Raw genomic sequence first — 25,960 nt, 5'->3', positions numbered from 1 at the left:
TTTTGAAAATTTAAAAAGTACCACCAAGGTTTTCCTCCTATTCTTACTGGGACTGAGTGAGAACTGTTCGGGGTGGATTTAGAAGAGGAAGTCAAACTGTGGTCGAGTTAAATCCTTCTAAGTATAGTAATCGAGCTTGTTGAGAAAAATATTGAACAAAGATTCATCTGTAAAAGATTCTTCAACGCTTAAGTCAATAAAAGCTAAATAAATTTCTAAAAGTGTTTAGTTGGTAAATAAAATAGATTGAGTGAGTAGTTCTTGAAGAATTAAGTTATATTTATAGACTTTTGTGCCTATGTTAATATCCAAAGATGAGTCAAACTAAGTATGAATGCTGATAAAAAAAAAGTATGAATTATCCCGTCTATTATAGCAGAATCAATTTTTAATTTTAATGAGGTTGTTATTATCAATAAATTTATGTATTTTTATCAATTGAAACACGATTTCATGGTCGATTCGATTGCACTAATCAAAGCTTAACATGGTCATCTTTTTACCATCTACACTTCTACTTTCAAAAATAAAAATTTCAAATTGAGATGTTTGCCACATGACCCTTAGAAACACCTTTTCTTTCACTCAGATCATATACCTAAATTTCCTTTGTATTGGCGAAAGCTGAACAAGTTTAAGTGAAGGGCTAAGTATCTTCTTACAACCAAGGACAAATTCTTCCTCACCATGCCCTTTGCTGAGAACCCCATTTCCTTATTGTTGGGCAAGGTTCGCTTTTTGCATCTTGTAAATTGTTGTATGTTATTCCAACTTCTAATTTCCTTTTTTGGTGCAAATATCATGGGCAAGGACTTTGACTACAAGAAACTTCATGCTAAGGTTGAAGCTCCTCCACTGGAGAAAAAACATACTTGTTGACTTCCAAAACCCATCCAAGAAGAAGATGACTAACACAAAAAAAAGGAGCTGAGACTTCGTCGACTACCCTTCAAAAATAATTCCACCAACTACGTTGACCGATACAACAACTCACTACAAGAATAATAAGATTTAACTGTCATAGAAAGCGTGGGCCAATTAAGCCTAGGCAAAATGAACAAGAAAAACAAAATAGATAGTGTCGGTCAAACACAAAAAAATTCCACGCAAATAATTATAAAAATTAATTTAATAATATTACTTTATTTGTGTTAGTTAAGGAGATACAAAATGAGACACTAAATTTGTGGAAAAAATAATAATTATATTAAGTGTAGGTTAGACCACCATTTTAAATAATTTTTCAGGATTTTAAAAATTAATTTAACTTTGGTGGAGGCTTATCTGACGAAAAAAATATTTTATTATGATTTAAATTATTTCTTAATTTACTTTGGTCCATCGAAATTCAATTTACTTTCCTCATCCAACCCTAACCCTAATCCTCCATCCATTTATTTCTTCTCTTCTCTCTGTTTTTGCTTTGCAACAATTCCATCTATGAATACCAACCAAGTCGCAGTGATTTTAGCATTGTGAATCGATTGCATGGGTTTGGAGAATGTCAGAGCTTCATAGTGGACCGCGACGACGTCGTGCTTCGGTTTGGTTGTAGAAGCTCAGAACCATCGTCTTCGTGGGCGAGATACGTCAAGACTCGCGCTGCGGATGCGACGGAGAGTCCGCAGACTCTTTTGAGTGAATTCTAAAGCTTTTTTGAGTAGCGATTGATCGGTAAGAAAGAAGGATGAATCAGAACCCACAATCGAGTGAAGGAAGAGGCGACTATGACGTTGCTCTCTCTGATTTCATTGCTTCCTTAATGGATTACACTCCCACGGTAACTTTCTTTTATCTCTGTTCTTCCAATTTCCCATTTTGCACAATTTAACCACTGTCCTTCATTGTTTAGATACCTGATGAATTCGTGGAGTATTACTTTGGCTAAAAGTGGTTTCAGTGTTAAGATTGAATCTGTATACACGAGCTTTTGGTCTTTTGGGTTTCCATTATTCCAATGGTTCTTGTCATGTTGAATACAAAACTTTAAGACATTCAAATATCTTTTGTCATTTTACAAGTTCCTAACCGAAATCTTACATGAAATTTGCGTGCTCATTTGTATTATAGTTGAAATTCCTACATTTTCTTAATATTTGTGTTTGTGTTGTCATTTTGATGCTGCAAAATTAAGGAAGCTTCGACCTAGCTTTAAACAGGTTGGGGTTCTGTGACTGCTGGCAAAACTTCTAGCATAAGGTTCCTCCCTTCCCTTGTGTTCCTTGATACCTGAATTCTAAGGGGGTTGTTCATTCGTTAAAAAATTGATATCTGTGTCATGCAATACATGGTACCGTAATCATAAGGTTCTAAACTGCTTAGTCTTCTGTTGATAATGAATTGGTTGATTTTTCCAGTGATGGTATTGTTGCATTAGTTCTAGTGAGTGGAAAGAAGGCACGTGAGCTTGGACTGCACGTAATTGCAAAGATAAAAGGATATGGGGATGCACCTAAGGTGTTGTAACAAGTTAGTGTTAACCTGCTTTGGTCTTGATTAATATGAGCATATTTAAAATAACCATTGGTACTCAAGGAATTGCAAATTGGAAGAAGAGGATTTTGCTTTTGTTTGTTCTTGTTTCTTTCTTCTTGGTCTGATTTCTGATACGATGCTGATGAAAGACCAATGCCACATGCCTATACAACCCCATCAACTCATGGACACTGTTCTTTGTTTATTCTTACTTAGTTACTTGCTTCAATGATCTTTGCAAAATATATTCTAAACCCCTTTCACTCAAATTAAGAATAATAACTGTATATGAAAAATGTGTTCATTCTCTTGGTCAGTCAAACGTAAAAGTTAATTAGCATTGAGAAATAATAGTAAGTTCAGAAGAATAATAGTCAAACGTAAAAGTTACAATAATAGGAATAGAGGTGATTTAACTCCATCAAAATGAAATGGGAATGATGGAAAGGGTTAGTTACCAATGGGAGATTGCAAAAAGGGAATTAAATTTGGATAAGTGATGAAAGGGATAAGAAGATGAAAAAGAGTGTGGTTTCACATGAAGATCAATAATTTGTAGCTTGACCATTCAAAGAAGGAATTATAAAGATATAAGTTGGGGACCCACCCATGAGAAAAATAGTGTATGAGACATGATAAAAATAGTTTATGAGGTTTCACCAGGATTTACTATTGTCTCTGCATTAGTCAAATTTATTGTGTTGTACAGTTTTAGTAAAGTACAAGAATTAATAAATGAAAATATTGAACCATAGAGTCTGTGTTGTTGCTCTTCATGATAGATGAAGTGCGTTCATTCTTACAAAGTATACCTTAAAAATCATATTAAGTTTTTTATTGATTGAAATTTTAATTTTCTTTTTCGTTTTTTTATTTCACAAAAATTAATGCAATATACTTCCTAATTTATCTTTCACTGTATCTGAAATATAAAGTAGAATAGGAGGAAAGGTAGGTATACAATGAGTTCTGTTCTTTGTATAAAAAAAATTTCTTTTGTACCTTTTTTCATTTTTAGTAAGTTACATAAGTTCCTTCTCCGAAAAATTTTAGCTTTTACTATGTCTGGTAAAAGAATTTGATGCATGCAAACAAGTGCATGGTTATTGTACAAGTAACACATGGTTGTTGATCAGATCTAACTACTAGTTTTTAGAGGAATGCATAAACACATAAGGACTTTAACTCCTTCAATAAATTTGATATATCTTGTTTATGCTTACAGGTTAGCTGGTGCAAATTTGAAGTGACTGTCGACTCTCTTAAACACATAAGGACTTCAACTCCTTCAAAAATCACTTATAAGATTCCTCCAGTGATAAGCTCTTCAGGTCAATTTTGTAGTTTTTCTGTCAAATTAATATGATTCTAGCGTAGACTTGTCTAACACTAGAGAGATGATAGTATAATTGTGCACAAATGTCCCCAAGTCGTCTCCCAACGAATCCAATAGTAAAATCAGTTGATCAGGGTTTAAAATCTATCTGCAGACAATAAAAGTTAGCAATAACAATAAAGATAAAAAGGGGGTTTGAGATAGTTGTGCAAAAAATATAAAAGAGATTAAAATAGAAAATAAAAAGCAGTTGATCCCTAGTTCTTCCACCATTGAATTCTTCACAGGTTCTCTAAAGATTAATCTTTTCTCAATCCTTCAACAGAGCTAAACCAGATTGAACATGCGCCGATCTGATTCAACTGAAACTCACCAGTAAAGCATGCGTCTACTAGTTTAATCAATACCCACTTTGTTCCATGCGTATACTCCATGGGAATGCTTACCTCCTCTCCCTTGAATCATGCGCCCAAGAAATTAATTAGAACAATGCGAACTAACTAAGAAACCAAAGTTTAAGATAAGGAAGACTCTCAATCATGCATTCAAGTACAACCTCTCACAAAAACCAGTTTTCCAGGAGATTAAACAATAAAAACAACTGTTATAGAGAATTAAAAATTGAAACTTTTATTGAACAAAACCTCAGAACTCAATGGGGAATTACAAAAGAATCAACCAAAAAGGTTTAGCCTTCCATGCGGAGGCAAAACAAAAGAATTACTAAGAAGAAAATAAACTAAGAAAACCCTATGAAGCTCCCTTCTTCTCCTTGATGCTTGTGTCCTTTTATAGGCTTTTCTGCTCCAAGGATCTTGGGAAAATATTGTAGTTTATATTTTGTTAACAGTTTCCCTTTCCATAATTCTTTTTATTTTGCAGAAGATTTGCTTCCAATTCTGTTTCTGAGATATTGTAGATTTTATTTTCTCTTTCTTCTCCTCAGAATTTGTTTTCTGTTTTGGTTCAAGAGCAACTTGGACTTTTGCATATTTGACCCATTCACAAAGGTAGATGCTTCCTCCGGATAATTTACTCTAAAAACACAAAATTAACAATAATAATAGTTAAGGCCCAAAGAAACCCAATTATAAAAATATTAATTAAAACAATGGATTTATTTATTATTATAGTCCAATAATCTATGAATAAGGCTAGTAAGTGTGAATAAATATATGCTCATCAAATACCCCCACACTTATCCTTTTGCACTCCCGGGAAAAACATTCTAAGGTTTAAAAAGAAAAGAAAAACAGTGCAAATAACAAATAGCAAATTCTAAGGATGCATAATGATAAACATGATATAATTTCAAGAAATCAAGGAATCAAGAAAAATGTGAATGGAAATTCCTATATTTTAATATACAAGCAGGTAATTGAAGTTAAAGGTTGAATCAAAATTGACAGAACTTCACTGGACACTCTCCAACTCTCAAGTGTTTAAGGCTTATATTTACACTCAGCACCCATGCAGACAAACACTACCATATGCTTAGCAAGACTCTAATATTCACAACAATTGAAAAAAACATGCAATCAAAGATCAAGAGGACTTCATAAGGGATGTAATGAGGCTAAGGTAAAGGTAGGTAAAAAGTGGGAAAATAGGCTTAAAACCATAGAAAAACAAAGGAGCAATGAAGGATAGGTCTAAAAACAAGTGTAAGTATTATGATAATTCAACTCCTCTTTTTATTTCAAGATATAATTTTTTTTCATATAGTAGATAGTCAATCCAATGTATTAGAAGATCTACTCTTATTTTGTTTATTTTGCTTTTTTTTTCTTGTTGTATTCTTTTTTTTCTATCCCTTTTTTTTTCTTTAAAACCGAAGAGGTAAACTATGGAAATGGCATACACCCCCACACTTATTCAAAAACCTATTCCCAAATAATTTCAAAGCTCCTTTATCTTCTAATGTAAGGACAAACATGGTTTTTCTTGTTTTGAGGCTTGTAATGAGGGTTAAAAATAAGAAAAAGGCTATAGGCTCAAAGGGCTAACAAATGGATTATCATAAAGGTAGGCTAATATGGCTAGTGGATTAATTTAAACGAAGAATGCCTCTATCATATCAATTCATGCACGTAAATCACAATTGTAAAACAAAGAATCAAGCTAAGTTCTAGAGTATAAGCAAACATGAGTGAAAACACACTAAAACGAGTATTAAATGATATATCAATTAAGGCTCAAAACTCACTAGGGACATTCTATCAAAAGATTCAACCAAAAATTTCTCATAACCAACTTATTTATCAATTTTAAAGAAAATCCAAACGAAAAATATCAAGAAACCAAGATTTTCAAGAATTATAAAACATGTCAGCCATTAGACAATCCTAAAAAGCTTATTTATTAACAAAAGCAAAAAGAAATTCAAACAATTAAAAGAAAAAACAAAAAACACAAAAATAAATCAACAAAAGATAAATCCTAAACTATGATTCTCCTCCCCCACACTTAAATCATACATTGTCCTCAATGTAAAATCAATAAATAAATGTGTATAATAAAAGTGAGAGAAGAAGTACTCCCTCATTCAGCTTGAGGGAAGTGGCAATTGCAACGAATCTCTTCAACCATCCCCTCTACAGTATAAGCCAAGACTTTTCATCCACAATGGTGTAGAAACACTATCAGCTGGAGCGTCTAACCAAAGCATGCAGTACCTTGGTAAACTATGTAACAAAAATATTATGATGAAGAAGCCTTGAAATAGTGGATGGAACTGGGGTAGGTCTGGAGGGCGTGTGAAATGGTACAGTTTCTTCCATGAATGGATGATGGTACTTTCTAGAGTATAGATGGAAGACAAAAATTTATTCATCATAGACGATCTAATATGGTTAACTGTTTGGGGATCGTCTAAGGGCGGTGGTCTAAGGCTAGACAGTCTAGCTAGGGTAGACGGTCTAGTTGGGGTGGGAGATGGAATGAAATGTAAGTTAGGAGGTGGTGGTGGCTGGTAAAGGCTGCTTTCAAACGTTCCAATTATGGTAGAAGGTGTAGCTAGTGGAGATGATGGAATGAGTGATATGGGCTTCACCTTAAATAGTGGAGGTTGTATTCTTTGAAGCTTTAAGGATGGAAGAATAATATCATCTTCTTCTCCACTAGCAGTGTCTACTTGAAGGATGGGTAACATCTGCTCTTCCTCTTCTTGTATTACCTCCAAAACTATGTCAGAGCCATTTGCTAGTGCACAATCTTTTTCAGTAGATTCGACAAGTATAGCAGCATCAACAACTTCTCTATCAAGACCTGCATCACAAGAGTTAGTGCATTCTATCTCAACATTTGTACATTTAATTGGATTGGAGAAGTTAAAATCTCCTAGAAACTCAAGCACATTTTCATCCTCAGTGTTTATGTGATGCACTAAATGATCTTCACATGTCACAACTTTTAATCCCTCATGATTTAGCAATGATTTCTCCTCCATCAGTAGAGGTTGGACAGTAACATTCAATGGTGTAGCAATCTTAGGTTCAGCAAGCTCAACTTCATGCAAATCATTCGGATTAACTTTAAAAATAGTTGATATGCCCCACTTCTTTTCGAGAGTGTCTATGGCAGAGGTAGGTGCTTCAAGGTTAGACATTCCATCAGTGTCTGGATCAAGAGTTATATCTGGATCATGAGGTGATTTCATCTCTTGAACATAATCTGCAATCTCTTCAATCATTTGATCAGTTTTCTCTCTTCTTGCTACAACATCAGCCTCCTTTTGCATTAGAATTTTTTTAGCCTCCCATTCTTGATCATATTTCATGTTCATCTCCTCCATCCGCCTCACCAACTCTTCTAAAGTTGGTTCTTCCTTTTGAATTGCAATTTTTTTAGCCGCCCATTCTTGATCATATTTCATGTTGACCTCCTTTATTTGCCTTGGTTCTTCCTTTTGAATTGCAAATTTTTCAGCCGTCCATTCTTGAAATTTTGTGTTACTCTCCGTCATTTTCCTCATCAACTCCTCTAAAGTTGGTTCTTCAAGATTACGAGGAGTATTATCAGTTTGCACAAATGGTTGAAAAGATGTTTGACTTTCATCAAAATAGTTTTGCTGATAATATGATTGTTGTTGAGGTTGCTCATAAGACGGTTGACAATATGAATTATAACGTTGAGGCTGCTGAAAGTGAGGTTCACATTGCTGCAGAGGCTGTTCATATTGCTGATAATATGAATTATAATGTTGAGGCAATTGAAAGTAGGGTTCACATTGCTGCAAAGGCTGCTCACATTGTTGATAATATGAATTATAATTTTGAGGCTGTTGAAAGTAGGGTTCACATTGTTGTAAAAGCTGCTTATAAAACTGTGAAGATTGCTGCAAATATGGCTCACAATAATTATCATAATTGTAAATTTGTTTAGCTAATTTTCGTTCCATTTTAGAATTGAAAACAGGGGAGATATGTAATGGACACCAACACCTATTAGACGCCTCAGAGCAAACTTTTTTTTTTAATTGAAAAGCAAACCAAGTAAACTCCCAGGAAAGAGAGGTGAGTCACAAGCGGACAAACTTAAAAACCAAGTCTTTCCTAGCCAGAGTCTTCCCTGAATTGCTTTCAATTTAAAAACTTAAAGAGTAGCAACTGAAGTGTCTACCCTAAATGCAAAATCCTATAAAAATAAAAACTAATGCAAATGCTACACTTAATGCTTTAAAAAAAATAGTTAGAGAGAAAAAAGAAAAAAAGAAAAAAAGAAAAAAAATATTATGTAAAAATAAATAAAATATAGAAAATAAAAACAGTAAACAAAAACAAAAATAGAAATAAATAAAGATGACAAAACAAAACAAAAGAAATAACTAAAAACAGAAAATATATAAAATAAAGGCAAAATAAGATAAAGATAAAAGATATAAAGGAATAAAAAAAACAAAAAAAAATAAAGATAAAAGATATATGAGATAAAATAAAATCAAAACAAAATAAAGATAAAAGATATAAAGAAAGAAAATAAAACAATTCAAAACAAAATAAAGATAAAAATATAAAGAAAGAAAATAAAAACAAATCAAAATAAAATAAAATAACAGATATCCATATTAGATTTTTTTATTTTTTATTTTCGTTTTTTTTATTGCTATATTAAATAAATAAAAACAAATAGAAAGAAAACACAGGTTAAATATGCAGAAAAAAAAAATTAGGAAAAAAAAATTATGCAGATAAGAAAGAAAAACCTGATAACCAAAATCAAATTGGAATCCTCGGCAACGGCGCCAAATTTCATAACTATCGTTTTGCTGTCAAATTAATATGATTCTAGCGTAGACTTGTCTAACACTAGAGAGATGATAGTATAATTGTGGACAAATGTCCCCAAGTCGTCTCCCAACGAATCCAATAGTAAAATCAGTTGATCAGGGTTTAAAATCTATCTGCAGGCAATAAAAGTTAGCAATAACAATAAAGATAAAAAGGGGGTTTGAGATAGTTGTGCAAAAAATATAAAAGAGATTAAAATAGCAAATAAAAAGCAGTTGATCCCTAGTTCTTCCACCATTGAATTCTTCACAGGTTCTCTAAAGATTAATCTTTTCTCAATCCTTCAACAGAGCTAAACCAGATTGAACATGCGCCGATCTGATTCAACTGAAACTCACCAGTAAAGCATGCGTCTACTAGTTTAATCAATACCCACTTTGTTCCATGCGTATACTCCATGGGAATGCTTACCTCCTCTCCCTTGAATCATGCGCCCAAGAAATTAATTAGAACAATGCGAACTAACTAAGAAACCAAAGTTTAAGATAAGGAAGACTCTCAATCATGCGTTCAAGTACAACCTCTCACAAAAACCAGTTTTCCAGGAGATTAGACAATAAATCAACTGCTATAGAGAATCAAAAATTGAAACTTTTATTGAACAAAACCTCAGAACTCAATGGGGAATTACAAAAGAATCAACCAAAAAGGTTTAGCCTTGCATGCGGAGGCAAAACAAAAGAATTACTAAGAAGAAAATAAACTAAGAAAACCCTATGAAGCTCCCTTCTTCTCCTTGATGCTTGTGTCCTTTTATAGGCTTTTCTGCTCCAAGGATCTTGGGAAAATATTGTAGTTTATATTTTGTTAACAGTTTCCCTTTCCATAATTCTTTTTATTTTGCAGAAGATTTGTTTCCAATTCTGTTTCTGAGATATTGCAGATTTTATTTTCTCTTTCTTCTCTTCAAAATTTGTTTTCTGTTTTGGTTCAAGAGCAACTTGGACTTTTGCATATTTGGCCCATTCATAAAGGTAGATCTTCCTCCGGATAATTTACTCTAAAAACACAAAATTAACAATAATAATAGTTAAGGCCCAAATAAACCGAATTATAAAAATATTAATTAAAACAATGGATTTATTTATTATTATAGTCCAATAATCTATGAATAAGGCTAGTAAGTGTGAATAAATATATGCTCATCAATCTTGTTTATGCTTACAGGTTAGCTGGTGCAAATTTGAAGTGACCGTCGACTCTCTTAAACACATAAGGACTTCAACTCCTTCAAAAATCACTTATAAGATTCCTCCAGTGATAAGCTCTTCAGGTCAATTTTGTAGTTTTTCTGTTGAGATAAGTATGTGATGATGATGATGAAGATGAGGTCAATGAATCAAGTCAAGATGATGAAGAACATGTTGACAATGACATGGACAATTGGGACTTTGAATAGCTTTTGGCCAATTAAGTAGTCTAACACTCCAATAAAGTAATGAACTAACTTATTCAACTCTCATCATATATCCCAACATGATCAAGTTCAATGACAGGTACAATGTAGCTGACTATAAATAAAGATGTTCCTAATAATACATATATAATCTAGATATTCCTGATTATAAAAGTTTGCACCTTATATAATCCTGGTATTGCACCTTATATAATTCTGAATATTGTTCCTGTGCTCACTCTGGCACACTGCATGCAACATATAACATACTAAAAGTGCCATCTAGAAGACCTGAAATATACATAATTAAATTGTTTCCACTTTCTTTTTTGTGATCAAATTAGGTCAGATTACTTGCCACAAGCCGACAAGTAACTTTCTCGAACAGGCGAAATGGGTTGCTGAAGAAGGCTTTTGAGCTATCAGTTCTGTGTGATGTTGAGGTTGTTCTCAGGTACCATTATTTCTCCTCCTTTAACTTTCCCTTTTCTTCTTCTTAAATTAATGTGTGAAATGCTTCTCAGGTACCAGTTCCTTTAATCTGTGACCTTGTAAATTTCATGCATACCTATATAATTTCACTTGTAATGATCCGTGTAAAAGGTTATTCATAATTTTGTGCAGGTCTATGTGCATGTGACTACTGTTAGTTCCCTGAAATATATGTAGCTGAAGTGAGTTCTAATTGTCAGTCACTGTAAGTTCTTCCACCACTTTAATTATTACCTTACACTCCATTATTTTAGTTGGTCAAATCTAATTATCACATTTGAGATGGTAAAATTTGCATATGTTGTTGATGGTAGGTACTATGTGTTGTATTTTCAATATCTGTCATTTGCTTTCAAATGGTGAAGTGCATGCAGTAACCAAACTAAGAATTCAATAAAAATATCATTCTTATTATTCTCATTCATACCCTTTTACAGCAGTTTCTTAATTTTCTTGAGTGGATATAGTTGAGGGCCTAGAAGACGAGACTTTGCTTGTTGCAACTGGATCTGAAAGGTTAGAGTAAATAAGGATTAAGGCAACAATATCTTGATGAGAGAAGTTCCATCACTTCAGAAAATTGAACACTCTGTGACCTACAATCATTTTTGTGAAGATCTTGAAGGGATTCATTATGGTGACTAAGGCTTTGTTTGAGCCTAGCCCTGTACCTCCTGTGCACATTCATGTGTCCCCTAGAGCCCATCACAATATTTTTTTATCAGCAATAAAACTGAGACACAATAGCATTTGATAGTTGTAACATCTATTTAGTTCAGTAAATGACCCTAAGAAATGCAGCCAATAGAAACTTTTAGCATATTATTGTATTATAATTGTTTTATCATAGCACAAAGGAGGTTTCACGATCTATGTAGAGTATAGTTAGGTGGTGCAAGTGAAAGGGTTTTACGAAAACTTATAACCTTAAAAGCCTTACAATTTGTCCAAATATGTTTCAATTCATTCAACCAAGCATATTCTTTGTGCTCTTTATCCTTCTCTTTCACCCATTTGGCAGAATGTCAACTTGCATTTTAATGTTGTAGTTTTTGATTAAAATTTTCTTTGGATAACTTGTATTCTTGTTATTTATGTTATTAGGACTTGGGTATTTTTTTGGGATGAGAAGTTTGGACATGCTTTCCATGCATGGAACAATCAGTTTTTTGAATTATAAGTTAAATTGTTTCCACTTTCTTTTTTGTGATCAAATTAGGTCAGATTATTATGCTTTTTTTTTTATGATGTCATTTTTTTTCCAACATTGAATTTTCAAGACAAGTAAAAAGTATAAAGAAAAATTTATAAATAAAACTTTTTTAGTAAGGAAAACATTTCTTCATATTAGATTGCTCCCTAAAATAGTTGTATCTTTAATAATTATATTGAAAAAAATTAAATAGGTAAAAAATAGGATAAATGCAATAAGAAAGAGAGAAATAGAGTAATTTTAAAATTAATTTCACATTAGTTAAATGTAATTTTAAAATTGATTTATTTCAATAAAAAAATATTTTTCTTTTTAAAATTGATTTATTTCAATAAAAATATATTTCAAATTGGAAACTAGAAACTGTATAGTTATTTGAAATTCTGTGTGCCAAACTTGTAGGCTAAGCCTACACTTCTTCAAATAAATAATATAAAAAATATTTTGAAGGCTAAACCTACGCTAATTTGTGGCCAACATGAAGGCTTAACCTACTACGCTTATGTGTTGCCAACAGAAGGCTTAGCCCACGCTTATTTAAAGACTGTGTGGCACTATCGTGGGCTAAACTAAACTCACTCTAGTTAAAAAAGTGTGGACATCTTGAAGGCTAAGCCCACGCTAATATAATTTTGTATGGGCTAACCGTGGGTCAAATCCACATGTTTTTATAAATTTCTAAACTCCTTGTAGGCTAAGCCCACGCTTGACCTACGCAAAAAAACACCCGTCATGTGTCGCCCACACGCCAATATCTTTACGTCGAGTACATTAGCTTCAAAATTCTTATTAACGCTATGCTCACCATAATGACCCTTTTGCGTAGGTTTTTTATACTTAGGGTCCGTTTTTGGCCCACGATATTAAACCTTTTTTTTTAGTATATATATATATATATATATATATATATATATATATATTCTAAGGGGAATACTGTGTGAGATGCTGAAAAGAGAACAGTGAACAAAGTTTAAATAAAAAATGTGAGCTCCAGCACGGAAAATTAAAATCAAATGCGTAATTCAGAGCTGATAAATACACATCACCAGATTTCCTTTCTCTTTTTTCTTTCATCTTTTCTTCATCTTCTTGGTTTCTCACCACAGAATTTTTTTTTAGGGTTTTGTTTTATTTTGTTGCTATTTAGTTTCTTCTCAAGTTTTGTGCAATCTTAGAGATTGCGGTTTATTATGTTAAGAGCACGGAGAACTCCATCAAAGGCACAATCTCCACCACTTTTCCTTAATTGACCACAACGAACAAAGTTTGGAAAATCATGAAAAGAAACAAGTTACTCACCACACAATAAGGTAGAAGCTGCAAGGAGCTTCCAGAAGGTTAAGAGGTCACAGAGGAAGAGAAGTATTGGCACAGTAAAGAAGGATTTAGCGATTCAAAGGAAAGGGAAAAAAATGAGAAAGCTCAAATGGAAGAAGTTTCAGAAAAAGTTTCATACATTAGTATGTTTTATAGTAATTCTACATTCTATATGTAATTTAAATAGGAATGGCTGTAATTATTGAAAAAAATAATATAAATATGTACGTTATTTTTATCATGATAACAATAAATAACAGAGAATGATAAAAGTATATAAAGAAGAAAATTTATAAATTTATCGTATTAAAGTTTTGTATTGAAAAATGATATGTTATTTTTTTTTTTATATATAATTTGTTTATTGGTTAGAGTCAAATTTGTAGGATGTACTATACTAATATTACAATTTTTTGAATATATTAAAATTATTATTTTATTTTATGTCTTTTGAGATTAAAATTTTTAGAATTAAAAATATTAGTATATTGATTGCTGTAAAATCTCATAAATATTTACTCTCGTGAATTCAAGATATATATAATATTTCAAAATATTATTTATACACCAGGGTGGCTTTATGATAGTCGCACTTATAAGTCAAGCGTAAGATTTATAAGGACAGTTATTACCTTAGCCGCCCTTGTAAATGGAGTGCGGCTGTGGTAATACCCGTCTTTGTAAATCTTACGCTTGATTTATAAGTGCTACTATGGTAAATAGTCGTCCTAGTAAACAGTGTTTTTTTAGTGCATATTGTTTAATGGTAATTTTCATATAAATTAACCTGTTCAACTATATATACTCAGTCAGACAAATAAATAAATTCAAAGAATCAAACTATATATATTGATAAAAATGTATACAAACACTAATAATATATCTCTATCTATCTCCAATTCCTACACTATTGATCAACTATCCTAGAGTTATAAAAATTTAGGAAATATGTGGACCAAGAATGTCTCACATATGCTATGGCTTCCGGAGACATGGGTGCCTCATCCATGAAAAACTGCATTTCAAAATATGGTTGACACATAATTAGTTTTAAGATACATATATGTTTAAGAATTATAAAAATAATTTAACAAATGTTACCTCCTGGCAATCACTTTTAAGGTATAGTCTTACAATGGTAATCATCAATTGCATAATGTAATAGTCACACTCATAGCTTCCTGGTTGTTTATTACACTATAATTCAATAAAAGGTAAAAGTTAGTATTGATAAACAATGAAAAGAGAAAGAAAAAAAATTACAAACCTTTAGTCTTATCCAGTTCAAATTTTGAAATTTTAATTCGATCGACCTTTTAGGATGCTATATCCACGCCATGAACTGGTCGATACAAAAAATCTCGTTAGTAGATGGTTAATTAGTAACAAACAGAGTTAAGTTTATAGTGTACTTACCTATCAATGATATTCTTAAGACTTGTGGATATCTTCTTGTGTAGGGAACAAAACCACAAAGTCGTCTTATCAACCACTGATAAGACAAGTAACTGCCAATGATCCCTACATCATCCATGAAAAGAGTGAGTAAATTTTTAAAACATGAAATAATAACAATTGACGACATATATATTTAAACTTGTTAGAATATATGACCTTAAACAAGAGGGGGGGGGGGGGTGAATTGTTTATAAAAGATTTTCGCAAACTTTGAAGGTATAATGAAAGCCAATGAAGAATCACACAGAAAGAAACTAAGGAAAGCAATGCACAAAGCTGTTTTAGTTGATTTCTAGAAAATCAATCGGTTGTTTTTGTGATTCAACAAGTTGTTTTTATCAACGGTTAATAAAAACAACTTAAAACAGATATATGTGAGATCAGGGAAAGAGAGAATCACACAAACAGATTTATACCGGTTCACTCTTACACCAAGAGCTAGATCCAGTCCCCAGAAACCACTGGGTAATCCATTATGCAATCAAAACCAGATTACAAACACCACACACCAAAGTAGTGACCTTGAACCCCTCAAGAAACACACTACCTTTGGCAAACCACACCAAGAGTGTTGATCTTGAACACCTCAAGAACACACAACACTCCTTGACAACACAAATACATAAATACAGTAATCAAGGAAGAAGGGAATAGAATACACTTGGATATTACTAAGCTTAAAGTTCAGAATTACAACCATATCCTATTCCACACTATTAAGAATGATCCAAAGCTCTTTCAAATCTTGGAAAAACTGTTTTTGATAAACTCTTTTTCTTACTCCAAGATTAGGAGCGTAAAACCACCTTTATATAGACCAACCAAGTGGTCAAAAACATTTAATAAAGGAGCCAAGGTAGTTAGGATCATTTAAAGCACATTAAAACCACTTAACAAAATTCTGTTAAGGTTTTCAGGAAAACAATCGGTTGTTTTGTCGAAACAATCGATTGAATTGACTTGACAGCAAAGTCAAGCTTTCCAAAACCTTTTCGAAAACTAACAAGGTAAAACAACCTGGTTTTTCGAAATTTCAACCTGTTGAAATTTCAACAACATTTTAGAAAACTCATCTTTTCAAAATGTTAAAGATTCAAATGAACTTGGATCATCTTAAGGAGTGAATTAACTAGTTTCTAACAACTAGACAACACACACACACACAACAACAAGGTCTTCAAGCTTTCCTCTTGGATTTGGAGACATCAAAGCATCTTGTTCAACAATCTCCCCCTATTTGATGAACAGAAATCCCTGATTTGTTTGTGTTGTTGTTTTTGAATTTGAAAGGTCCTACAAAACAAAATTTGTGCATATACAAAGCAAGTATACCAGCAGGATACCAAGGCACACAGAACCAGTTTTCTGCATAAGCCTTTAAGCAGAAAAACCAGTCAAATAACCATAAAAACCAGTGCCAAAAATAGACTTGTGTGCAACAAAACTATGGTGAATAAGAGCATGAAAACAATAGAATTTAAACCATGATAAAATCAAATAACACCAAAGTGTAGCAGCAACAATGCAACACATAAAACCACACCATTCTCCCCCTATTTGTCTTCACAAATAGAATGAAAGAAGAGATAAAAAAAAACCTATTTGCATAAGTGTTTTCTAGCATTGAAAACCAACACCATTGCAACAACAAATCTTTGATACCATATCAGAATTGAAGCAAAATCTATGGTGTATCAGAGTTATGACAATAGCAGAATCAAAGTACCATAGACCCCATAAATTTTAACAAGGAGACCACAATTTCTCCCCATATCTTTTCTTCATCCAACAGTTCAAGTTGGTCAAATGATTGCTCAAGAGGCGGATTTGGTAGAAATATTCTCTCTTCTGTTAAGAGCAAACCTTCCAGCCGTTCCAAAGATACATTCACAAATATTTATCAACTCAAAGACCATCAATTTGGTTGGCATTCATAAAAAGCTTTGAATTTCAAGGAAAACAAAGAATACATCTCTTTATTATATGATTCAATGGCATAATAAATGCATTTTTGATCCACAATGGGTTTCGAAAGCAAAGAAACAGCTGTAATCATGCATAAGAATTCATAACAGCTTTATTCAAATGTGCCAGAGGTAAAACAATCGGTTGTTTCATGAAAACAATCAGTTGTTTTTCTGAGACAACAAGAAAATGTTATTTTTCAAAGCAAATCATCTTTCAAACTGATGGAAAATGCATAATGAAATACATTCATACCTTTGCATTACCTCAACATGTTTAGAATTTCATTTGGTCTTATGAAGCCGAAAACATAGGATGAACATGTACAACTTACTTTACATATCTCATGAATTTTGACTTGTCAAGAATATGAGTAAGGTGTATGCTCTTGAACCATAATAAGAAGCATCACTTTGATTAGTCTTCAACATACACCTGTACTTGAAAGGTCCTGCAACACAAAATTGATGCATATACAAAGCAAGTATAGCAACAAGATAACAAGACACACACAAACTGGTTTTCTGCATATACAACATTAGTAGAAAAACCAGAAAAAGTGAAGTGTTCAAGTGCTTTCAAGTGCAGAATAACAACAACATAATGCACAATTTTAAAGCTATCTGTACAACCAAATCAAGCATAGACTTCTCCCCCTATTTTTTCTCACAAATAGACAATGAGAAGGGTTGTACAAAGCAAAAATCAGAATGATAATACAGTAGTCCAACAGTACAATCAATGTTGACATTTCAAGAATAGAACATGACATAAAGCTTTCAAGAAAACAAGTGGATATAATCTTTTATTATCAGATTCTGAGGCACATTCAATGTATATTTGTCCAAAAGCAAGATTTGAAAAAGAGGAATGGTTTAATCATGCATAAGCAAACTTGGCAGCATTATACAAAGGTGCCAGAGGAAAAACAATCGGTTGTTTTACTCTGACAACAAAAAGAACATTTTTCATAACCAAAAATTACCTTTTAAATTGATGAAAATGAAGTATGCAATTTGTTCATACCTTTGCACAGAGAACTCCAATAGATTCACCAAAAAAGAAGACTTTGAGATGTTCATATGGTCACAAGGCACACTTACATAAATTGAGAAATGAAAACACACATACTCTTTATTCTTGAAGTTTCTCTTTTGACCAACCACTATGCATTTGCCAAGGATGTCTCTTGACATTCAAAGAACCCTGCAAGACATATACAATTGAAAAGTGTAGGTACAAAGATTGTCTTTACTCTTGATATTCTTCCCTTTAGCAGTCATTCTTCAAGTCCAAAACTGATTCTTGGCTGCCAAGGATACCTACAAGAAAAGATTAAGAAGCAAGATTTGGTCCCCTTATGAATTTGAGTCCAATTATGTTAGTAGGAGCCTTAGGAACCTTAGAAACCTTAGGAACCCATTTCAAAATACCTCTGGGAACAAAAAACCTTATTACTCCGCAGAATCTAACTGAGTGGTCTCTCTTCATGCAATAAAAACATGTAACAACCAGTTGTTTAGATTTTTCAATCGGTTGTTTTTCTGGAAGTTTTGAAAAAGACTTTGAAAACTCAGTTTTCTTGCTCTGTGGATTAAAACCTAAACCTGATTTTCCAAAAACACAATTTTGAGATGCCAAGACAGTCTCAAAGTTGGATTTACCCTTTGAAAGCCTATCCACAGTTTTCACAAGGTAGTGAACCTTGTTTTCAAGAGATTCACAATTTTCACAAACAAGTCAGTCACACTTGCAAGAAGAGTTCTTGTAAAGCATTTCTAGATTTTCAAAATCAGTTTTTGAATTCTCCAACTCTTCTTCTTGTGCCTTGACTTATTTTCAAGCTAGTTATTCAACCCTTTTAATCGGTTGTTCAAGATTGCCAATCGGTTAGCTTCCTCATGTGTTTCTTTAAAAGCTTGAAGAAGTTGACTATAATTTTCAGCATTTAAAGAAGTACAAGAACTTACACTGCTTGTGTCACTTTCTTGTCTTGTCATTAGACATACATTTGCTTCTTCTTCATCACTTGAAGAGGAGCTTGATGAGTCATCATTGTAAGCTCTTCTTGATTTTCCTTTCTTCTTATGCTTCTTGAAGTTTTTTTTCTCTTTGTTGGGACATTCAGTTTTAATATGACCCTGTTCACCACGTCCAAAGCATGTATATTTGTTAGTTTTAAACTCAATAGGTTTCTTGCTATCATACCTGTTGGATGAGTCACTTTTGTTGTTTCTCTTCTTTAGGAACTTTCTGAATTTCTTAAATAGCAAGCAAAATGTTTCCTCTTCACTGTCATCACTTGAGTTTTGATTCTTTTTGTGCTTGACAACTTTTAAGGCAATGTTTCTCACATGCTTATTTTCACTCTCTTGAATGTTGAGTTTATTCATCTCCAACTCATGCTCCCTAAGTTTTCCAAACAAGGAGGCTGTAGTCAAAGATGTCAAGTCCCTTGATTCTGAGATAGCCGTGACTTTAGGTTGCCAAGATCTATCAAGACATTTGAGAATCTTGATATTCAACTCTTCTTTGTCAAAGACCTTTCCAAGACTCATGAGATGATTGACAATGTGAATGAACCGCTTTTGCACATCCGCAATTGATTCTCCCTTGAGCATTCTAAACATCTCATACTCTTGGATTAAAGTATGTTTCCTTGCCCTCTTTACATCGTTCGTTCCTTCATGAGTTACCTCTAGATTATCCCATATCTCCTTTGAAGATCCGCATTAAGAGACCCTGAAAAACTCATCAGAATTTAAGACAAAGGTGATAATGTTCTTAGCAATATAATCATATTGAGCCTTTTTCCTTTCTTGCTCAGTCCATTGGGACCAAGGTTTTTCAGAAAAAACATTATCTTTTTCAGGCATTGGAATAAAAGGACCATTTTCAATTGCATCCCAAATTCCTTTATCAGAAGATTCAACAAAGATCTTCATATGTACCTTGCAAAATTGGTAATTCAAACCACAGAACAAAGGTGGTATGTTTATTGATGCACCCTCCCCAAAGGGTAATTTTTCAGTCATAAGAAAAAAGATTTTTAGGATCAAACTTAAGTATTTTTCAAGTACCAAGCTCTTGATGCCAATTGTTAGAATATATGGCCTTAAACAAGAGGAGGGGGGGTGAATTGTTTATAAATATTTTCGCAAACTTTGAAGGTATAATGAAAGCCAATGAAGAATCACATAGAAAGAAATTAAGGAAAGCAATGCACAAAGCTGTTTTAGTTGATTTCCGGAAAATCAACCGGTTCTTTTGCGATTCAACCGGTTGTTTTTATCAGTAGTTAATAAAAACAACTTAAAACAAATATATGTGAGATCAGGGAAAAAGAAAATCACACAAACAGATTTATACTGGTTCACTCTTACACCAAGAGCTATATCCAGTCCCTAGAAACCACTGGGTAATCCACTATGCAATCAAAACCAGATTACAAACACCACACACCAAAGTAGTGACCTTGAACCCCTCAAGAAACACACTACCTTTGGCAAACCACACCAAGAGTGTTGATCTTAAACACCTCAAGAACACATAACACTCATTGGCAACACAAATACATAAATACAATAATCAAGGAAGAAGGGAATAGAATACACCTGGGTATTACAAAGCTTAAAGTTCAGAATTACAACCCAATCCTATTCCACACACTTTAGAATGATCCAAAGCTCTTTCAAATCTTGGAAAAAATGTTTTTGATAAACTTTTTTTCTTACTCCAAGATTAGGAGCGTAAAACCACCTTTATATAGACCAACCAAGTGGTAAAAAACATTTAATAAAGGAGCCAAGATAGTTAGGATCATTTAAAGCACATTAAAACCACTTAATAAAATTCTGTTAAGGTTTTCAGGAAAACAATCGGTTGAATTGACTTGACAACAAAGTCAAGCTTTTCAAAAACTACTAAGGTAAAACAACCTGTTGTTTCGAAAGTTTAACCTGTAGAAATTTCAACAACATTTTAGAAACCTCATCTTTTCAAAAGGTTAAAGATTCAAATGAACTTGGATCATCTTAAAGAGTGAATTAACAAGTTTCAAACAACTAGACAACACACACACACACCCAACAACAAGGTCTTCAAGCTTTCCTCTTGGATTTGGAGACATCAAAGCATCTTGTTCAACAAAACTTACTCATTAATATAAGGGCATAAGTAAACCTCTTTTCCCTTTTTTTCCAGGGTGTTAGTGATGTATGATTGGGTCTCGTTTGCCTTTGCTCCAGTGGGATTAGTATATGCGGGATCTAAGAATCCATACACATTTTCCTTCCCCTCAGTGATAGAGACACCATTCAAAAACCTACAAGTAATTAGTTAAAGCATAATGAATGCTAATTTAACATAAATGAAATTGAAATATAGGTAAAGATACTTACATAATAAAAAATTGAATTATATTTATATTCAGCTCCTGATCCCTAGCTACAAATTCTAACAGATCTGACATGTATATGTACAATGGCAACTCAGGGTTTGTTTAAAAAAAAAGTATCATCCCATGGAACTTCCAGAGGGTCTCGTCCAATTTCTTTAGCAACTATAGCTTACTCTTCATTTCTGCTTTGGTCTCTTTGAGGGAGGAGGATGAGTGTCGTGGTGCAGTTCCAAAATATAGTTTAATTCCAACTCCTTGTCCAGCTGCACGAACACGACCACAGTGCTTTGGTCGTCCAATTGCTTCAACCAGGATATTGTGATGACCTTCAGGAACAAAATTACCTTGGGAGTCCAAGGTATCCTGTAAGAGACAAAAATCATATTAGTTTTTAATATGATTAATGATTTAAAATAAATGAAAAAGGCTAAAAATAACTTACAATGGTTTCGATGATAACCCCTAAATGCTAAGAACTTGGTGCACCGACTTCTTAATTCGGACCCTCTTCCATTTTATATGGCACATAGGTGGTGATGGAGGAGAAGTGATCCCTGTTTCCACATCCTCAGACGCAGTCCTCTGTCTAGATTGCTCCTTTTCAACCATCAGTGATTGCTCAAGCTTTGGATACCCCGATCGAGACAGTATATGCAGGGTAACATTCTTTAAAGCTATCTCTTGAGCTTTTTTCCGACGATCCTGTCATAATTGAAATAAACAAAGTGAATTAAATAATATTAACTTATTAATGTTATATAAATAAAAATAGTTAAGTAACTTCACTTACCATCCAACCGTCATTTTCAAGGCTTTCTTTAAAAAACCGTCATGTCTCTTCATCAATAAAATTGTACTTTAGACAAGGACTTTGACCTTTAAGGTCGCCAAAAATATATCTCGACGTCAGTTTTAACTTAAAGTGACAAAATTTAAGTCCAATATTGGATATAATCTTTGATCGAAGCGGTTTCACATTAGGAATTCTAAAATTTGCCTGCAAAATAACATCACCAAATTAAAATTAATCAATGAATATTAAAAATCACTATATCATAACAATAATAATGTAAAGCTTACGAGAACATCCTCCCAGAGCATTTTCCTATCGACCTCTGACACCTCATCCCATGAATTAATCAAAATGGAGAGCCTCTCACGAGAAACAACTCCAAGATAACTATTAAACTCATATGCACTAGGACCAAAAGCCACTCCAGTGTTGACGTCAATGTCAACAGGTGTCTTCACACCAGTGACACGTTTCTTCACGAGACGCTTCATTCTAGTAGGTCCTCTGTTGCCTCATCCAGATTTGGGTTTCTTTGGAGTCTGATCGTCACCCATATCTCTACTAAAAAATTAGTTAACAAAAGTTAGTTAATCTGCATGGAAAGAAAATCATATAAAACAAATACATAATATTCTAAATGGCGTTACGTTGCGCAAATTGTATAAATTCTTCTACTCCTCTTTCGTACTCATCACTTATACGAACACAATTAATCCAATTTCGATCCATTATATATTCTAGAATAGTTAGTCATTTAGGTGCTTTCTAATCAGTGTTCTATCTCACGCGTTTGCCGAGGGTCGAACATCCCCGGACTCAATACCAACACCTATTATTGTCGAGGGTCGAACACCCTCAGACTCAATACAAACACAATAATTCTATTCTAAACTAACAACTAACATAACATAAATACAAAATATAATAAATACTAAATAATATAAATTAAAAAAAACAAATTATAATACATAAAAAAAAAACAAATTCAAAATATAATAGATACTAATACTAAATAATATAAATTTAAAAAAATACAAATTATAAGACATAAAAAAACAAATTCAAAATATAATAAAAAATAAATAATGTAAAATTTAAAATATACAAATTATAATACATAAAAAAAATTCAAAACATTAAAAAAAAATCAAAAAATTTAAAACACCACACCAACCTTGTGTGTGAAGGCAACGTTGGTGGTGAAGAGTGGGAGGGGAGCGCAAGTAACGACGGCAACAACGGAAGCGGTGATAGAGCAACAACGAATGACAATGAAACAGTACTTTGACCACCAATGCAAGAAAAAAAAAACAAATATAAGAAAAATGAAAAACATTTATACATCCATTTGTGAACATGCAAAAGAAGAAAGAGAGCTCAAGAAACTTATAATGACACAAAATGAATGAAGATGCAGAAGAAGAGATAACTCCAAACGCAAACGCAAGCAGGAACAATGCAAATGAAAGACAAAGAGAAGAAAGAAAGTATGAATGTGTGTGGTGTACTTTAAAATTAGTATAATAAAAAATTTATAAGGACGACTAAAGGTAAAACCGCACTCGTAAATCAAACCCTCTGATTGACAAGGACGGCTATTCGTACAGCCGCACTTGTAAATCAAAGGCGTTTGATTTACGAGTGCGGTTTTATCTTTAATTGCCTTGTAAATAAAAAACGCTTCATTTTTTTTTCTTCTGCACTCACCACCATTTCTTGCCCCTCTTCCTTCACCACAATCATCACCCAACACTCTTTTACCCCAACCTTCCACATTTCCTTCATCGCCTTGCCACCCCCATTCCCTGCTCCTTTTCGTCCCTCCCCACCCTCGATTGGAACGGTGTCGTTTCCTGCTCTGAGGTCAATGCGGAAAGACGTGATGACGGAACCGTGGACCAAGACACCAAGCCTTGTATTCTTGTCAGAGCCTTCTTCTACTCTACTAGGTATTTACCTGTTCTGTCCGGTTGACTCGCCTCGCCGGTCGACTCCAACGATTGCTTTGGCCCTTCTATCATTGCATGAGAACTGTGCCTTCTCCGTCAAGAAATTTCTCACCTACAAAGACAAAGGGGCGCCTTAGCGGCCGTTTGCATTCCGACGCTCAAGTCAGTATTGGGGCAAAGAACATCAAGTGTATAAAATAACTTTAGTCTCAAAAGCTGCATACCTTATTAGGGTTCTTAGCACCCTTTATATAGGTTGAAACTAGGGTTTACCTCTGTTCTGTTACCATTGTCTAGGGTTCCTTCGGAAGTGTCCCTGCGCAACTATTGTGTAATCTTAGCGTATCTGGCACATGAACTTCCTTTGACTGGAGTGCAAATGAATAATCAGAGTCGCCGCCTAGGTCCCAACTTGGTGCACCTAATATCCAACGCCATTTGTTTCGTGGGTGCCCTAAGTATCCATGTGCCATGCATGCAATTTCGTTGGTAACCCTAATTCTACTGGGCCCTTACGCCTCCTAGGATTACCCATGATGCTGCGCCTTCATGCGTCATACATCCCACATGCATGGATCCTTCGTGTCTTTAGGCTTCCCACACATCTCTTGTCTTTAACTGTTATCTTAACGAAATCCTAGGGCCCGCCTTACGGGGCCTTTCACTTCTGCCAGCCGATGTCTGATCTTCTTCCTCTACTGGGGAGGTCCGATATCGATCTCTGACATCAGGCTTAGGGTAGCAATGTCAAAGAACAACCGACCCCCTGGTAAGTGTGTCTGGGACCCATCTTAAGTGACCCCCTTCCCTTACCATACATCAGTGTGCGATGTTTGAGGTTAGTCTCTGAATCGATGACCGAGGACTGGTCGGGACACAAGCCCCCAGTCTCGAGCTGTAACTCGCTTCAACGAAGAGACTAAGTGATCGCGCTGCGCGACCTACGTGGAACTGGGTAACGGGCGTGAACAGTACACCGAAGTGACGTCTCATCATTCTTCACTAATCAACGTACGTGTGTTAAAATCAATGGCAGGGATTTGTTGGCGCTCGAACTTCTTCGTGCACTGTTCAAATACTTTAACTCTTGCGCTCACACCACTATTTCATTACTTCACTTGTGCGAACCTTCACTTAGCATTATGCAAAAAACGCTCTCTTCTCTTTCCTTCGAAAGGTATGATTTTTATTTCATGATTACTTTGCCTTTTATGATTTCGCCGCTCGTAACATGCCGATAACTGCCTGGGATTGTTTTATGATTCTCACATTTCTTCGCACATTCATTTCTACTGCTCATATTTTTCGGGTTCCCGTTTATCTGGGTTTCTTCTGATGTTGTCAAGCCACTCTACTTCCCCTCTAAAGCCTTTCTTCCCTTTTTCTGTATAGCTTTCTTTGTCAAGATGACCAAACGAATTAGGCGAGTCTCCGAACCGGCTTCTGCTTCGGGTTCTGCTTCAACATCTTCTCCGTCCTTTGCTTCTCTACCTTCCACAGTCCCACCTCCTCCACCCCCTTTTTACGAGTCTTTATACCGTTGGGCTCCGACGGACCTTTTGGGGGAGACGTCTACCTTTACTTCCTTAAAATGCATAGCGGCTTACAGGAAGAGACAATCATGCCACTCGTCATGTGTATTTGGCAAAAATCACGACAAATTTGTGCGAGTGGTGGCTTGCCGATTGGGAGAACTGGTATGCGCTGATGAGGCCTCTGACCCCGAGGGTCCCTTTTGCTTCATATATTCGACCCTCTTTCGAAGGCTGGGGCTCCGGTTGCCCTTTACCCCCTTTGAGCGTACTCTATTAACTGAACTGAATGTGGCCCCTGCCCAGCTTCATCTTAATAGTTGGGCATTTGTGCGGGCATTCGCAAT

General features: G+C 34.2%; 1 protein-coding gene and 1 long non-coding RNA gene across 6 annotated transcripts; one reads left to right on the top strand and one right to left on the bottom strand.

Moving 5' to 3' along the window:
- The first annotated feature begins 1,330 nt into the window (after positions 1–1,330).
- On the top strand, positions 1,331–11,979 carry LOC137825633 (uncharacterized). 5 transcript variants are annotated; one of them, XR_011083322.1, is made up of 8 exons: positions 1,344–1,780; positions 2,135–2,199; positions 2,358–2,457; positions 3,701–3,806; positions 10,267–10,534; positions 10,840–10,949; positions 11,120–11,192; positions 11,425–11,979. It is a non-coding gene; the product is annotated as an uncharacterized lncRNA (long non-coding RNA). The 5 variants fall into 5 exon arrangements; XR_011083321.1 differs by having other exon boundaries at positions 2,358–2,469; XR_011083323.1 differs by lacking the exon at positions 2,358–2,457 and having other exon boundaries at positions 1,341–1,780.
- A 6,095-nt stretch (positions 11,980–18,074) lies between these two features.
- On the bottom strand, positions 18,075–19,561 carry LOC137825196 (uncharacterized). Its single transcript, XM_068630870.1, has 2 exons — positions 18,911–19,561; positions 18,075–18,146 (listed from the first exon to the last, which is right to left on the bottom strand). Exons 1-2 carry the CDS (start codon positions 19,559–19,561, stop codon positions 18,075–18,077), a joined length of 723 nt encoding a protein of 240 aa, XP_068486971.1.
- Positions 19,562–25,960: the final 6,399 nt, after the last annotated feature.

The sequence above is a fragment of the Phaseolus vulgaris genome, chromosome 8, assembly GCF_000499845.2.
Source record: "Phaseolus vulgaris cultivar G19833 chromosome 8, P. vulgaris v2.0, whole genome shotgun sequence".
NCBI lineage: Eukaryota > Viridiplantae > Streptophyta > Magnoliopsida > Fabales > Fabaceae > Phaseolus > Phaseolus vulgaris.
This window is presented reverse-complemented; position numbering and strand designations above follow the sequence as displayed.

What these genes read in the sequence shown, in the direction of transcription:
- LOC137825196 (XM_068630870.1), bottom strand. Translation starts at nt 19,561, where the DNA reads ATGCTCAAGGGAGAATCAATTGCGGATGTGCAAAAGCGGTTCATTCAC. An exon ending in AAGAAAGTGACACAAGCAGT is followed by an intron (nt 18,147 to 18,910) that starts GTAAGTTCTTGT and finishes TATGTCTTGCAG; the next exon opens with GGTTCTTTGAATGTCAAGAG.